Below are 14,350 nucleotides of genomic sequence, written 5' to 3'. Positions count from 1 at the left end.
ACGGATGAAGGATGGAGGATGGACGGATGAAGGATGGAGGATGAGGGAGGATGAGGGACTTCACCGCTGGTTGTTAGAGCAGACTGGAGGTCATGCGTTGACCTACATCTCTGCACACATTTCAACCGTTCCGACTTTAATTAACCATAGAAATAAGAGCAGCTTCCGGCCTCTGGGCTGAATTTATAAGCCTCACATAAGGAATCAAGATGTTGTGCTCCTATTTTTGAAGGATAATGGTTAAAACAGGCTGCTTCATGGGTGAGAGGCAGAACAGAACCAGAACTCTGTGCCCACCAGCGGGCCTCTGGACAGGCCAATGGGCAGATTCCTGAGGCATGCTGGGTAAAACCTGGCTCCTTTTGTAACGATATTTCACGCCGACATAATGGCGATCACAAAGGTGCAGGTCAGGTTAGGAGGGTTACCGTGCACACGCATGCGTGCACACATCTGCCATCACGCGTGAGCTCCACGCTCCACAACTGCACGTCTCTCTGCTCTCATTCTGCTTTTAAACGTCAAATCTTAATTGTTGCTCACGTGCAGAATCTCAGTAAGTTCAGTAACAAAGATGCAGAATTTAATTTAATCGGCCCCGTCGACTATTTTTAGGCGAATATTTCATTTCATAGCTTTAATTTACATGAAATCACAGCGGTGTGGGAGAGTTTAATATCAGGATCTCAGACAAACACCTTCAAGTATGATAAAGGGGGTCTGGACAAACAGAGAGCGTGCACGTTTTAGACGTCGACATTTGGCTGGCAGGATTATGGAGGAATAAACGTTGCTCTGCAAGCATGTTTATGAAAAATTAAACAGTCTTAAAAGTAGGGCAGAGGTTCAAAAGCAGCCAGGATCCCATTCTGTCTTCCTCTTTCTCTCAGTGTTTCTCCCAAAAGACACAAGAGTGTAACTTCACACAATCTGAGACACCAGTTTCCTTAATGGCTCCACCACCAAAAGGGTCTAATTAAATTGTTTACGCCATATTAATTGATTAACTGTGACTGCAGCAAATATTTTGAGGACAGTAAAAGTATCATTTTCAGAAGATTTATATGTTACAATTAAGGTGTGTCGAATATTTCGCCCCCTGGTGGTCAGATGTTATATTACTCCTCTCCAGGAATAAAATTGATAAATAATCTCAAATGGTTGATGGTTTCATTTATTTAGTCAATAGCGATTATGATGTCAGCTTCCTGGTTTAATTCATGTCAGAGGGTGGATCACCTTGACTGGCTGGTGTGTGTGTGTGTGCTATATTGGTGATATTCCGGCTTCATCCTTGATAGAGAGATTAGTAAATGTTCGCATCAGCACCCTGCCCCACCCACCACAGCCCCTCCATCAGAGATTACGCTCACCCTCTCAATAACATCCTCATGCTCAATCTGCTGGAGGGGAAATCCCAGCATGTGGCAGCTTACAGGACGAGGACAAGATGGAGAAATACATCAAATAATCCAGTGGAAATAAAAAGAACAGACTCGGTCTGACAGGAAAGAAGTTGGATTAACAAGAGAAGACTTGTGCTGCTGAGACATCCCATACTTAATGGGTACCTGGCCAATCCAGATTATTAGGTTTAATTCATAGAAAGTTTCCGTCTTATGGCTCCAAGGGCCAGTCAGTGATGTCACAGCACCAGTTTAGGCTCCTCTGACCACTACACATTCTGGTTTTGCTGATCCCAACACAAAGGCAAGACAGGAAGTTGTGCCAGGGGAAAAAAAACAGGAATTTCACATCTCTAATCCTTCAATAGTGGCATTATTCTGGATTTATAGAACAGTAATAAAGGAACTCTTTTAAGGATTTATACACAAATTCCGACTTCAAACTTCAGTCGCTGACCTTTGCCTTCCGAAAGGTCCAAAAAGCTTGACTGACAACGGTCGAATAAAAGGAAGACGTGAACATGAAACTCATACAAAATGGTTTATTTGACAGCGTCTAGGTCCAAATACCAACAGACCTCATACAAAAATCAAAGAAAAACAAATGCTACAAACTTCCAAAACAGAACGTCCATCTACACTTAAAAATACATTAACACTTAAGTAGCAATTAAAGATAATATATATGTTTTTAGGGTGGGGCTTGATGACAGGCCGGAGGGAGAGGAGGGCAACAGTCGGTGATGCAGCAGTCGAGGTGGGCGTGGCCAAAAGAAGGCGAAAGACGGGACGTGAAAACTAGAGGTAGTGCGAGGAGGCGGGGCAGCGCAGAGGTAGCAGACAGTGAGGAAGAGTTCTAGCAGAGGTAGCTAGCGGGTGGAGGAGGAGGAGGAGAAGGAGGTAGCAGAGGTACCAACAGTGCAAGCAGAGAGGGGGAGGAGCCACATTAAGATAGTTTAAAACCGGCGCGTCCTTGAGAGTTTCTAGCTTTTACACGACTAAGAACATGAAACCACTGTTTCAATCTGGATATTCCTGCTGTCACGGCGATGGTGGGAAGGGTGTTTGACAAGAGACGGTGATGAAGGCAGGTCAATGTCAAAAACGGGTTGACCGCGAGGGTATTGCTTTGATCTCCTGTGGCGGAATAGCATCAAAGGATAAGAAAAGGGGGCGGGGCCTGAAAAGGTCTAAGCGTGAAACGGAGGTTGGATCGCTGCAGCACCAGCGCCTAAATGACACCTACAAGCCTGATTCACCACATCTGCCCGTGGAGCCTCCAGTGTGACGCTCAGCTCAGCCCACAGGTTCTTTATGCAGAGCTCCAGAGAATTCTGAGACTTCTGGATCAATAGTGAATTGTTTTAGTCATTTTTGAACAGCTGAGTTTCACTCTGCTCCAAGAAGTAGTCCAACGAGAAACAAACACTAAATCTGACTGAATTTTGTCACATTACAGGGGAAGCGGTGAAATTATAATTAGTCAGATTCTGGATGATAGAATTTAAAAAAAATAAAGGAAAACGCAACAAGACTTCAGATTCTGACCAATAGAAGTCAGACGACTGCTGAGTGGAGACTGGTCTCAGGCGCCAGGGGGAGTCACTTCCTGCCAGAGAAGCTGCATTTAAACATCGTTGAGCCCATTAATGCAGCTACGGTGATTAATGCAAGTCTCAAATATTTTAAAAAAACACACGCGTGCACTCACTACAGTGTATGTTTAAAAAGGAGCGAGAGGTAGATACTGGAGAGCGATGCCAGGTGAGTCCCCTCTGTGAGCGCGTTTGTGTGTCAGGACAGAAACTTGAACAGCTTAAGACAATTTGAACTTGGAGTCTCGGTTCCATAATCCCAACGATTCGCACCAAAACACACTGGAAGGACGACATCAGGTTACAGGCTGGCGTGCACAAGACCTCCACACCAGAGATCCCATTGTTCAAGCTTGTGCTAACTGTACCGCCTCCGTTAGCCTCCCCCACATAGGTCTCGTTAGCGCCCCCCAGTGTTTAATTAAATATCGTTCAATCATTGGTCGTTTCTACAAAAACCAGTGGTCGTCGTCTCAGTGTGTTTCGAGGCAAGAGGAGTTGGATGTTGGTGTCAAAGGCCCTTACAGGAAAGACAAGGTGGTGGTGGGGGGGGTTAAGTTACAGCAGTGTCTTTAAAACAGGTTTGGAGAAGAAAGAAGAAAAGAGGGCGAGACATGGACTCCTCATCTCACTTCCCATGAAGAAGTCCTTCTCTCCAGCCTCACGGGGCCCAACAGAGCAGAGAACAGTGTTTATTACTAGAGGACCCTCGCCGCTGTGCCCTGAGAGGAGGTGTGTGTGTTCAGGCTTTAGTTGTCGGGCACTCGAGCACTCGGGGGCGCCGGAGGACCTACGGGAGGAGCCACAGGCGGGACAGCTTCAGCCTGCGCAGGTGGGGGGCCCGGGTCTGAAAGACAAGATGATACAATCAATCAAACCACAGAACCAATCTGAGATCAATCACAAACTAAATCATGGCAGGATGAGTTGTGGACGTACACATGCCATTGGGAGCTCCAGGGTGGCGTGGGGGCATCATGGGAGGAATGCCCCCGGGGGGAGGGCCAGCAGTGGGGGGGCCAGGCATCATCCGTCCAGGCATCGGCTGACCTGGTCCCATCGGTCCTGAAGGGAGAGGAGACGAGATGAAGACGGTACCAACGAGAGAACACAGAACATTAGCATAAAGCAGTATCTAGAAGGGCCTCACCCGTCTGTCCTGGGTGATGGGGGGCCATGGGGTGGTGGCCCATAGGAGGGTAGCCAGGGTGCATGGCACCACCATGTGGGGGCCCGCCATGGTGAGGCACCGGCGCTCCGTGATGAGGCTGGGGTCCTCCTGGGTGCATCCCTGGTGGAGGATGAGCAGAGAGGGGCCCAGATCCAGGAGCCTGGCCCTGCCCTTGAGCCTGGGCGGCGGCGGCCGCAGCAGCGGCGGCGGCGGCGGCCGCCTGCTGCTCCATCTGCTGCCTGGCCTTCATCTCAGCATATCTGAGCTGCTCCATGTGGAAGGCCTGGCGCTCCGTCAGCAGCTGCTGTCGCTGAAGCTCCAACTGCAGGATCCAGAAAACGATCGGATGACGGATTTATTCCGATAATCGAGGCTGCGCGAGGAGCCGACCGGGTTTGTTCTACGCTTTCATTTATAGAGGATAAACATTGGGTCTGCGGAGGAGCGTGCAGAAGCAGCTTCGGCTCTCTGCTGACAGGGCGAGTGTGAGCTCGCTCTCCTGTGTGGATCTTTGTCTCTTCAGGCTGCAGAGTTTATGTAAGTCGCTCGTTTTCATGCACTATTTACAGCTGTGAAACTGGGCGACGCTCCTGAAGCCTGACAAACACAATTGTACACTTCACTACAGTCACACACTGATCACACACACACACACACACACACACACACACACACACTGAGGGAAGAAGAACGTTGGGCTGCCGAACAACAAACACTCTGTGGAAGAGTTGGACCCAATGAGAAGCAGCTTGTTCTCTGACCGAAATCAGGAGGTGAACCGTGATATATTAATTACATAAAACTTCAATCTACAGAGCAACAGAGAAGATACTGAGTGTTACTCTGGGAAGTTTTGTTTTTTTTAAATATTTAGTTATGCTGGATGTTCAGCTCTGATAATTAAATCCCGCTGAATCATTAACAGTGCCGGCCAACTCACAGCCTCTTTCTCTCGGTCCATGATGGTCTCCAGCTCTTCAAAGTGTCTCAGCTTGATCTCCAGCTTCTTCATCTGGGTCTCCACCAGCAGAGCCACCAGAGACTTGATTTTCCTCTCCTCCACAGCTGCCAAGTGCTGAGACAAGAAGGAAGGTGGATGAGCGATGAGCCAATCAGCTGTCAGCTCCAGTCTGCCTTGATGAACCTCGGTGGTCATGTGATGGAGACAATGTTAAAGGAAGCAGAAGGGCAGCCTCACCTTGGCCTTGGTGGCAGCAGAGGCCAGAGCAGCAGCGGCCGCCGTGGCGATGTTCCCCTCATCGATGTCGTGTTCCACTTTCTTCCTCTTCTCTTTGCCCTCTTCTGTCAGTGCCTTTTCCTCCTTGTCCTGCTCTGAGGACGTCTCCATGGCTTCCTCTTTGTCTTTGTCTGAACCACATGTCATTTTCCTTTAAACTCTGCATCTCAACTATAATCAGAGCAGCTAATTTCGTGCACATGTCTGGGTAAACTGTGGGGTAAAGAGTTCAGCCGCGTGGAAGACTCAATGGCTGCACCTTTAATTAAATCCTGAACCTGATCATTACCTGATGGAGACGTCTTGGCTTCCCCTGCGTCCTCCTCCTCCTCCTCGCGCTCTGAAGAGTCGGCTCCCTCCTTCTTCACCTTCTCTGTCGCCTCCTCGCTGCTTTTCTCTGCAGACTCGCTCGGCTTCTCGGCCTCGTCCTTTGCCTCCGCCTGGGGAGGGGGGGGAGCAGGAGTTTATCATCCAGAAAAGAAGGAGTTTATCACCCAGCCTTCATTTCAAGGGGGTCACACAAACATTAAACTCAATGATAATTGATCTTGATGGGCTGTGTTTAACACTGATTAATGGAGGCTAAGAGGAACCCATCAACCAATTAGCTGCTGAGTGGGAGAGCGTCAATGTCCCCACATTTAGCCTGTGGGTGTTTCCATTCTGTGAGGTCTAATGTGGACCAGGGCCAATAAACACCACGGGGGTCAAACCAAAAATACCCCAAATAAAAAAACTACAGATCCGGATGATTCGGACGGGTGGTAGATATCTACTCTGTCACTACCTGAGCAGAAAGGAGGATGGATGAAATGTAAACACATGTCACTGCTGATGGTCTCACCTTATCGGCCTGCTGAGAATCTGAGTCCGTGTCCATCTTCTCAGGCTCGGGCCCCTCTGCCAGACAGAAAACAACCGTTTTATGAGGGATTTACAAGGTGGGACTGATGCCACCAGCCACATTTTTACTGACAGCAGTTCAAAAATCAAGTGAGAGACAACAAAAATGTTGTCAAAGAATATGAAGCATTTTAATAACCCCCAGAACGTAACGTGGGGCAACATCGAACCATTATTGTGGCGCCGGGGTTGCTAACTGCTACATTACACCAGTCAGCAGTGTGTCCAAGTGAAGTAAGAATTCTAAATCTTCTAATAACTCCCAGTTAAACCCCTATTAGATGAGGAATGAACCATCAGTGACGCCACGTTCTCAAAGAATTAACTTATAAATCCAACAAATACAAAATCCAGTGCAGGAAATTCAATTCAAATGCAGACGAAATGAACAGTGCTCCTGAGAAGCTCGCGAGCATTCAAACACACGCGTGGCTGAGCGAGTGTTGAGCCATGTCAGCAGTGCACGTGAGTGCGTGTTAGTGTGTGCAGTGTGTATCGAATGGCTACAGTGGTTATTTTTGTCTGTTTGTGACAGCAAAAGTGAAATTGAAGGAATTTTTTTGGAGCAAACTGGAGAGAAACACACAAATGAGTGTGATGACCTAGATTCTTCCTTCCCTGCCTCCCACTCGCTCACCCCATCTGCCACTGTTGTTTTAATCCACCAGCAGTGCACGCACACACACGCACAAAGCACTAACCGCCATTTTTAACTCAAAGAAATGTGTATGAGATGAGGTGATGCTGTCGTCACTGATAAACACACAGTCCCCCTCCCTACTGCTGCCGTCTGCCGCCCTCTGGCGGACATAGTTGTCACAACATACTAAAATAATCAATTTTATCATCACTGCATCAATTATATACAAATACATTTAAAGAGAAAATGAAAGGAAAACATTAAATCAACAATTAAAAACAATTGGTCAAGAGGATAGTTTGTTTTAAACCCACCGGTCTTTTCAGGCTCCTCAGGCGCCGTCCCAGCGATGCCGCTGCTCTCCAGGCCAAAGGTGGGGTCAACCTTCCCTGTGCTGCGCGCTGCCTCTTGCACCTTCTTCACGTGAGCCTCCACCAGCTCAGTGGGAACCTCCTCACGCACGCGGGAAAACTCCTCTGCAGACAGAATCCATAAATTATTTAAAAGGAAAAAAATGAAATAATTCATCACTTCGTCTCATTTATAGGACAGCTTTAAAGCCCGTGATGTCAGAGTCTCAGTGCTCCTGGACATTCTCACCTAAAGCTGCCTTGGCTGCAGCAGACGCCACTCTGGGGTCGACCACGGAGGCCAGGAAGGCCACGGTGCTCATGACGGGGTTTCCAGACTGGCTGAAGGGGATTGGCTGGTAGGCCAGGGGGCCCAGGCAAGCCTCGGTGCTTTCCAGGTAGGGATCCTCAATGGGCAGCCGCAGGAAGTGCAGGATACACTCGTCCTGGGTGCGAGATCCGATGTGTTCGGACACTTTGTTCCAGTCATCCTTGAACATCTCCAGGGCCTGAAGAGAAGAACAGTGTTGTTATTGTGACAATCACGAGTGTGAGCTGCATCCTCCCTGTCTCAAAATGATGAGCTGGATGAAGTTTCACCTCTAACAGGAGGAGGGTCTCCTGCTCAGTCCACTCCCTGGTGGAGCTGCCAGTCTTAGCCTGGAGCCAAACACAACCACGTATTTAGCACCTGATGTCATTTCTGTTCACATTCCACATGTCCTGAATGGTGCACAGACCTTGGGAATCTTCTTGTAGAAATCACTCCGGAGGCTGAAGTTCTGCAGGTCGATGATTTTATCTTTGCTCTTGTCTGCAAAGTTCGGCATTTGCTGCGGAGGAGGAATCTAAACGGAGAGGAGGAGAGCACGTCAACACACCTCCCTCAGCCTCTACATTCTTCAAACCGGACCGTCGGTCTTACTGGTGGGGGTCGGTGGTTCAGGGGGATAAGGCCCGATGGTGTGTCGGCCAGCACAGTGAAGTGGGGGGTGGGTGGAGGGCCCATGGGTAACGGGCGACTGTCTGCATCGACCTGGTAGTTCACCAGGCCCCACTGCTCCAAGAAGGCATGAACCCTGCACCAGAGTGTTATTTATCACATGTGCATCATCACAAATGAATGAAAAGAGAAACAGCGGAGGGGAGTAACCGGGGGACTCACCTCATGATGGCGCACACGTCCCCCGCCAGGTTCCTGCGACAGGATGTGGAGGTGAGGTACTCCTGCGGGTTTAGCCGGTACGTGTCGATCATGAAGTTCCGGTAGGCCAAGTATCTGAAGGAGGTCCAGAAGGACAGAGGTCAGGCTGAAGGAACTACACAAACCCAAGGTGCTTTCACCTGTGCGGCGTCTTACATCTCTGGAGTTTTGGACTTGTTTTTGCCATTGAAGAACTCCGGCAAAGCTCTTCTCTCAATCTCATGGATGCTGAGGAGAACCAAGAGATCATAATCAGTTCAGATGGTGCTAACAATTCAGGCTTTTTTCTTTCATATACATGACAGTGATTTAGCTCCTCCTCACCAGTTGTAGTCAAACCAAGCACTGTAGCTGGGAATGATGATGTGGTGGGTCTGCTCGCACACGTTGTCCTCGCTGGCGTCCATCAGTCGATTGACTTCGGCTTTGCTCTGTTCTTCGTCATCCTGCAGGTAAGAACGGAGAGGACAGAGTCAGCAGGAGGGAACCCTAACCCTAACCCTAGCTCTGTTTAACGGCATCACGTGGCACCGAGACGAGACCGCTCACCTTTCCAGACAGCACGGAGTCGTCCTCCATATCATCTGAAACATAGCAGACACATCGTTTTAGACCCAAATGAATCCAACCGTATGACCGTTGAGAGAGAGACTCAGATCAGGGACACACACCCAGGTCAGGCACATTCCCTCCTTTCATTGGCGTGTTCTCGCTGTCTTTCTTTGAATTTGCTAGAATAAAACGAGAAAAAGATGTAAAAACTACGCGTTCATTTCATTGGGCCCCGAGCACGCCGGCGCTGAAGAGGACACTGAAATAGGACTCGTGAGCGTGGTGGGGGAAAGTGGGACATCCCTGATGGGAACTGGTCTAAATGACGGGAATGTTCCGGGAAAAAAGCGTCTTTCAGTTGTGTTTTTGCTGCCTTCATGACCCGGTTCAGACACAAATCCAGAAAAATGCCGTCAGGTTACAATTTGGAAACAAGGGGTTCCCTTCAAATCAGAATATTATTAGATAGCCCAGCAGAAGAACTAAAAGCTGGAAGATTCTGAGATACACCAAGAGAAAACTCACTCAAACACACCTGGAGGAGGGGGTTTCTGTGCTTTTATTGATTACCGTATTTTCACGACTATAAGGCGCAGCTAAAACACTGAGATTTCTCAAAAATCGCCGGTGCACCTTATAATATGGAGCGCCTTGTGCGTGGACTGAGTTCCAAAATCTGCTGTGCGCCTTTGGTGGGTGCACTACGGTAAACGCTCCGCCCATCGATTAGCGGCACACCTACGCGTAAGGATCCCCTAAAATGGCGCCGGTCAAGCGAGACGCGTATGAGGCTCACTTTAAACTGCAGGCCATCGAATATGCGGCTGAAAATGGCAATCGAGCAATCTTGGTGTTTTCGCTTTATGAGGAGGCGGCATCTCTCCATACGCCCGAGGACATTACCAGGAGAGGGCGGCCATCTTCCCTAACCCTAACCAGGAGAGGGTGGCCATCTTCCCTAACCTAACCAGGAGAGGGTGGCCATCTTCCCTAACCCTAACCAGGAGAGGGTGTCCATCTTCCCTAACCCTAACCAGGAGAGGGTGTCCATCTTCCCTAACCCTAACCCTAACCAGGAGAGGGTGTCCATCTTCCCTAACCCTAACCCTAACCAGGAGAGGGTGCCATCTTCCCTAACCCTAACCAGGAGAGGGTGTCCATCTTCCCTAACCCTAACCCTAACCAGGAGAGGGTGGCCATCTTCCCTAACCCTAACCAGGAGAGGGTGTCCATCTTCCCTAACCTAACCCTAACCAGGAGAGGGTATCCATCTTCCCTAACCCTAACCAGGAGAGGGTGGCCACCTTCCCTAACCCTAACCAGGAGAGGGTGGCCATCTTCCCTAACCCTAACCAGGAGAGGGTGTCCATCTTCCCTAACCCTAACCAGGAGAGGGTGGCCATCTTCCCTAACCCTAACCAGGAGAGGGTGGCCATCTTCCCTAACCCTAACCAGGAGAGGGTGTCCATCTTCCCTAACCCTAACCAGGAGAGGGTGTCCATCTTCCCTAACCCTAACCAGGAGAGGGTGGCCATCTTCCCTAACCCTAACCAGGAGAGGGCGGCCATCTTCCCTAACCCTAACCAGGAGAGGGTGTCCATCTTCCCTAACCCTAACCAGGAGAGGGCGGCCATCTTCCGCACCTACTGACAAGATAACCGCGCCCAGCCACATCACCAACATGGATGAGATCCATCCATCGTGGGACCGTTGGATGACGGAAGGCGAACACTCCTTCACAAAGACTATGAGGCAGCGGCGGGCAGGTTATGCCACCATATGCGGGTGGATTGTAGACGCCTGGGCTATGATACCGTCTTCATGTATTGTAAGAACTTTCACAAAATCAACGCTGAACCGGAACCGGTCGGTGAGTCCGATTCAGATGATGAAGAAGAGGAATTCGGGATGTTGGACATTGAAATAGCGCAGCTGTTTAATTCAGATACAGAAGATGAAAACTTTGATGGTTTTGTGGTGGAAGAATGAATATTTTGTTCAATAAATGTGTCAAAACTCACTGTTTTACTTCCGTTGTCATTTTTTACTGTATGTTTCAGCATGCGCCTAATAATACGGTGCGCCTTATGGTCGTGAAAATAGGGTATCCTCCACTCAACATCTGACCGCTACACACATTCACTCAAAGTTTGACGACACAAATCCTTCAGACCACGATTAAAATCTCTTCTGCAGGTTTGCGGTGACCTCACATGTCTAACCCACTACATAATTTTGAACAGGGACTTTTAAACTGGGACCGTTCCGGGTTCCAAATTGTTGATTTTGGTGTTAATATTTTGATTTTACTTACTGTTTTTGGACATGCTGCCCTCCTCCATACTGGCACCAGCCGAGGAGTCGTCCATGTCCTTGCTCACGTCTTCTTCTGTGTCCTCCTCCTCTCCTCTGTGGCCCCGTCTCTTCCAGTGGACTCCGGGGTTCCTGACACCAGAGAGGCATTTTTAAAATTTTGCAACCAGTATTATAAACCAGAAGCATCAGTTCCACCATGTTGGAGTAAATATTAACTAAAAAGGTTGGTGGGAAATTTTCTTCATGGATTCTGCTGTAACAAACCTGCTCTGATGGCTTTAATCATAAAAACCGCTGGCATCTTCTAACTTCATTTAGGAATTACTCCAGTGAGATTTAGCCTCAAATCATTTTTAAAGTATCAACATATATATGTTTTCTATTTCATATCAGAGATGTGCAACTATCCAAGTTAGATCACCAACTAGGGCAACGTCTTTCTATTCTTCGGTCTCGCTACCTTAAAACCCGGTTGCTTTAGCAGTAAAGTTGGACCTTTCACGTCTCCTTACCCCTTCTTTCCTCCCTTCTTGCGGGACTCGGCCGGAGTGCTGGGCGGTGAGGGTGAGCGCCTCCTCTTCTTGCTGGCAGAGTTGGCCTTGCGCTCCTTGCGATCGGGTGTACGGGAAGACTGATCAGACAAAATCCCGTGCAGCACAGGGAGCGAGGGATGGAGGATGAGAATAAGAGCAGCAGAATGAGAGGATGGAACGGATGCACACACAAGGAAGGGAAGCTTTGGGAGAGTGACAGCAGGGAGGGAGGGTGGAAGGGAGGGAGGGAGGGAGGGTGTCGTGGTGGTGGAGGGGATGACCAGGGTTCCTGGAATCTGCCTACAGGTTCATTCATTTAACCCCTATGTATCCAGGTGAGCCGATGAAGAACAGATTCTCATTTGCAATAGCAAAATTAAGCTGTGTGCCCTAAATTCAGCACAAATGGAAACCTAAATGGGACCAGCACAGAAAGTGGAAGCCTGACTGGTATCTTAAGAAAATAAAGGTCTCAGACAGAGCGAGCTGCTGAAAGATGATGCTTATATGTACGTCTGCAGGAGGTCTGTGGCTACACAAAAGTCCCTGCAATGAAAAGACCTGGACAGGAACCCTGAGACACATCAGAAGGAGACAGAGTGAGGAAAGGTTTGGAAAGGATGCGCGACAGACAGACCGAGGTAGAGGAGGAAGGCAGCAAAGGTGGTTTGTGCACAGACTCACGCTCACTTTGTCAATATGTTCAGAGGCTCTTCCCATTTAGTTCTTAAGGTCATTCCAGACATGAACAATAAAATCTGATGAACGGCAAAACTCTTGGCTGAAAATAAATTCTACCTCCTCCTCCTTGGGGAAGATTCTCAGGCGGAAGCTGACGGGCTTCTTATTGTCGTCCACCTCATAGTCTTCCTCATTCATCCACTCATTAAAGGCATCGGTGTCTAAAACCCACTTGGCGTGAACCTGAGGACAGATGGATGCTCAGTTAGGCCGTGCTCCTCACCGTCACCTGCCTTTTTTACGAGGTGATGAAGATCTGATTAAAAACACAAGAGGGCATTTTTTGGGCTTGAGCCTGGTGTGAACTCACCTTCCAGGGTCTGTCGGCACTGGGAGGCTCTTCCACGTCACCGTCCACCTCCCCAGCTGATAGCCAGGTGTCGTAGCTAACAAGAAATACAGACGCATTCTTTAACATTCGGGGTTTTGTTATAAAGTTAAGTGTGTTGCTACTAATACTGTTAAATCATTCACAACTTCTCTGGCTGTGTAAATGTTGCTATCCAACTGTACAGAATAAATGGTGATGTTATCTGCCCTCTCCTCACCTGTCTGGAAAGAAGCCCCAGTGCACCAAAACCTGCTTGTCCTTCCTCATGACAGGACGAAGCCACTCCTCTGTAACCACAAGTTCAGTTTAGCTCCCAGTTACTTGCAATTATCTCTCTTGATAATCATTTCAAGAGCTGTGCACATTCTACCAGCATCAAACATTTTCCCACCACAAAAACAACTACGGCACAAGTGTATGATCACTATTTTGATCACCATGAAAAGTCATTTTTAGAGACTTTGCTCTACCTTCTTCTTGTTGTTGCAAAGAGGGGAAAATGTGGTGGGTGGCCTTGGACTTGTCATCAGTGATGGAGCCCTGAGGAGAGAGGGTGGAGGAGGCAGTGAATCTAAAATCCTCATATTTACCTGCCTGAAAAACCATTTGACCGGCTGGTTCCGGGCTCACCTGGTGTCTCTTAATGATGTCCTTGAGCTTACTAGCTTGTTTCTGCTCAATGTCCGGTGACAAGAAGACGGTTGGTCGGGTCAAACAGTTATTCTGGAACAGAAGAGAGACACAAGTGGGAATAAATTCATCTTAAAAAGACAGAAAATCCCACTTATTTAAAGGATAATTTCTCCAAAAACTATGTAAAATAATTCAAACAATCAGATAAATTTAATGCGCTGGTACCTGGACCAAGTTCTTCTCCACGTTCAGGAACATCTCCACGTTCCTGTCCATCCGCGAAGGATTCTGCAAGTCAAATCTACGCCTGAGAGCGTTGGACACAGAAAAAGTGGTTTAAGTTTTGAAAAGCTTTGAGGGTCAACATCAGAAGTGAACGTGGAACATCAACTCACCATCCCTGCTCGCTCTTGAACTTGTAGACAGACCCCAGGATGTGACAGAGAGCCCCTCCTGCCTTGAAATCAAGGAAGCATTTGGCCTGAAAATGGCAGAGCAGCATTTAGGATTCAGCAACCTCAACCTATTTTTGATTAGAAGAACAAAGTGGGTTCCTCACAGGCAGCTTGGTGAGAGCAGGATTGTTGACCCTGCGTCCAAATGCGTCCTCCTGGAACTGCAGGAGCTGGACAACCAGACCTGCCAGGGATTTACTGGAAGGGGAGTCATTCTGGACGTACTGAGCAGGAGAAATAAAGAATGCCACTGAATAAGCATGTATCAGAAAAAAGCAAAACA

General features: G+C 48.5%; 1 protein-coding gene across 4 annotated transcripts in view; it reads right to left on the bottom strand.

Moving 5' to 3' along the window:
• Positions 1-1,933: 1,933 nt before the first annotated feature.
• The window catches only part of smarcc1a (SWI/SNF related, matrix associated, actin dependent regulator of chromatin, subfamily c, member 1a), a 13,534-nt gene continuing 1,117 nt past the window's right edge, over positions 1,934-14,350 (bottom strand). The window contains exons 2-28 of one of the 4 annotated variants that reach the window (XM_057045167.1): positions 14,172-14,291; positions 14,008-14,093; positions 13,838-13,919; positions 13,610-13,702; positions 13,450-13,519; positions 13,197-13,266; positions 12,959-13,034; positions 12,706-12,831; positions 11,887-12,005; positions 11,373-11,503; positions 9,178-9,237; positions 9,056-9,090; positions 8,831-8,952; positions 8,663-8,734; positions 8,468-8,581; positions 8,228-8,381; positions 8,043-8,150; positions 7,903-7,962; positions 7,553-7,811; positions 7,267-7,428; positions 6,254-6,309; positions 5,699-5,849; positions 5,371-5,540; positions 5,113-5,247; positions 4,152-4,494; positions 3,941-4,066; positions 1,934-3,848 (exon numbers count right to left, since the gene is read on the bottom strand). In XM_057045167.1, coding sequence (XP_056901147.1) covers positions 3,751-3,848; positions 3,941-4,066; positions 4,152-4,494; positions 5,113-5,247; positions 5,371-5,540; positions 5,699-5,849; positions 6,254-6,309; positions 7,267-7,428; positions 7,553-7,811; positions 7,903-7,962; positions 8,043-8,150; positions 8,228-8,381; positions 8,468-8,581; positions 8,663-8,734; positions 8,831-8,952; positions 9,056-9,090; positions 9,178-9,237; positions 11,373-11,503; positions 11,887-12,005; positions 12,706-12,831; positions 12,959-13,034; positions 13,197-13,266; positions 13,450-13,519; positions 13,610-13,702; positions 13,838-13,919; positions 14,008-14,093; positions 14,172-14,291 — 3,198 coding nt within the window. In that variant the 3' untranslated portion in view covers positions 1,934-3,750. The remainder of the gene's footprint in view (positions 3,849-3,940; positions 4,067-4,151; positions 4,495-5,112; positions 5,248-5,370; positions 5,541-5,698; positions 5,850-6,253; positions 6,310-7,266; positions 7,429-7,552; positions 7,812-7,902; positions 7,963-8,042; positions 8,151-8,227; positions 8,382-8,467; positions 8,582-8,662; positions 8,735-8,830; positions 8,953-9,055; positions 9,091-9,177; positions 9,238-11,372; positions 11,504-11,886; positions 12,006-12,705; positions 12,832-12,958; positions 13,035-13,196; positions 13,267-13,449; positions 13,520-13,609; positions 13,703-13,837; positions 13,920-14,007; positions 14,094-14,171; positions 14,292-14,350) is intronic. The other 3 variants (XM_057045170.1, XM_057045168.1, XM_057045169.1) reach the window with 3 other exon arrangements.

This window comes from Takifugu flavidus, chromosome 10 (genome assembly GCF_003711565.1).
Source record: "Takifugu flavidus isolate HTHZ2018 chromosome 10, ASM371156v2, whole genome shotgun sequence".
NCBI classification, from domain to species: Eukaryota; Metazoa; Chordata; class Actinopteri; order Tetraodontiformes; family Tetraodontidae; genus Takifugu; species Takifugu flavidus.
This window is presented reverse-complemented; position numbering and strand designations above follow the sequence as displayed.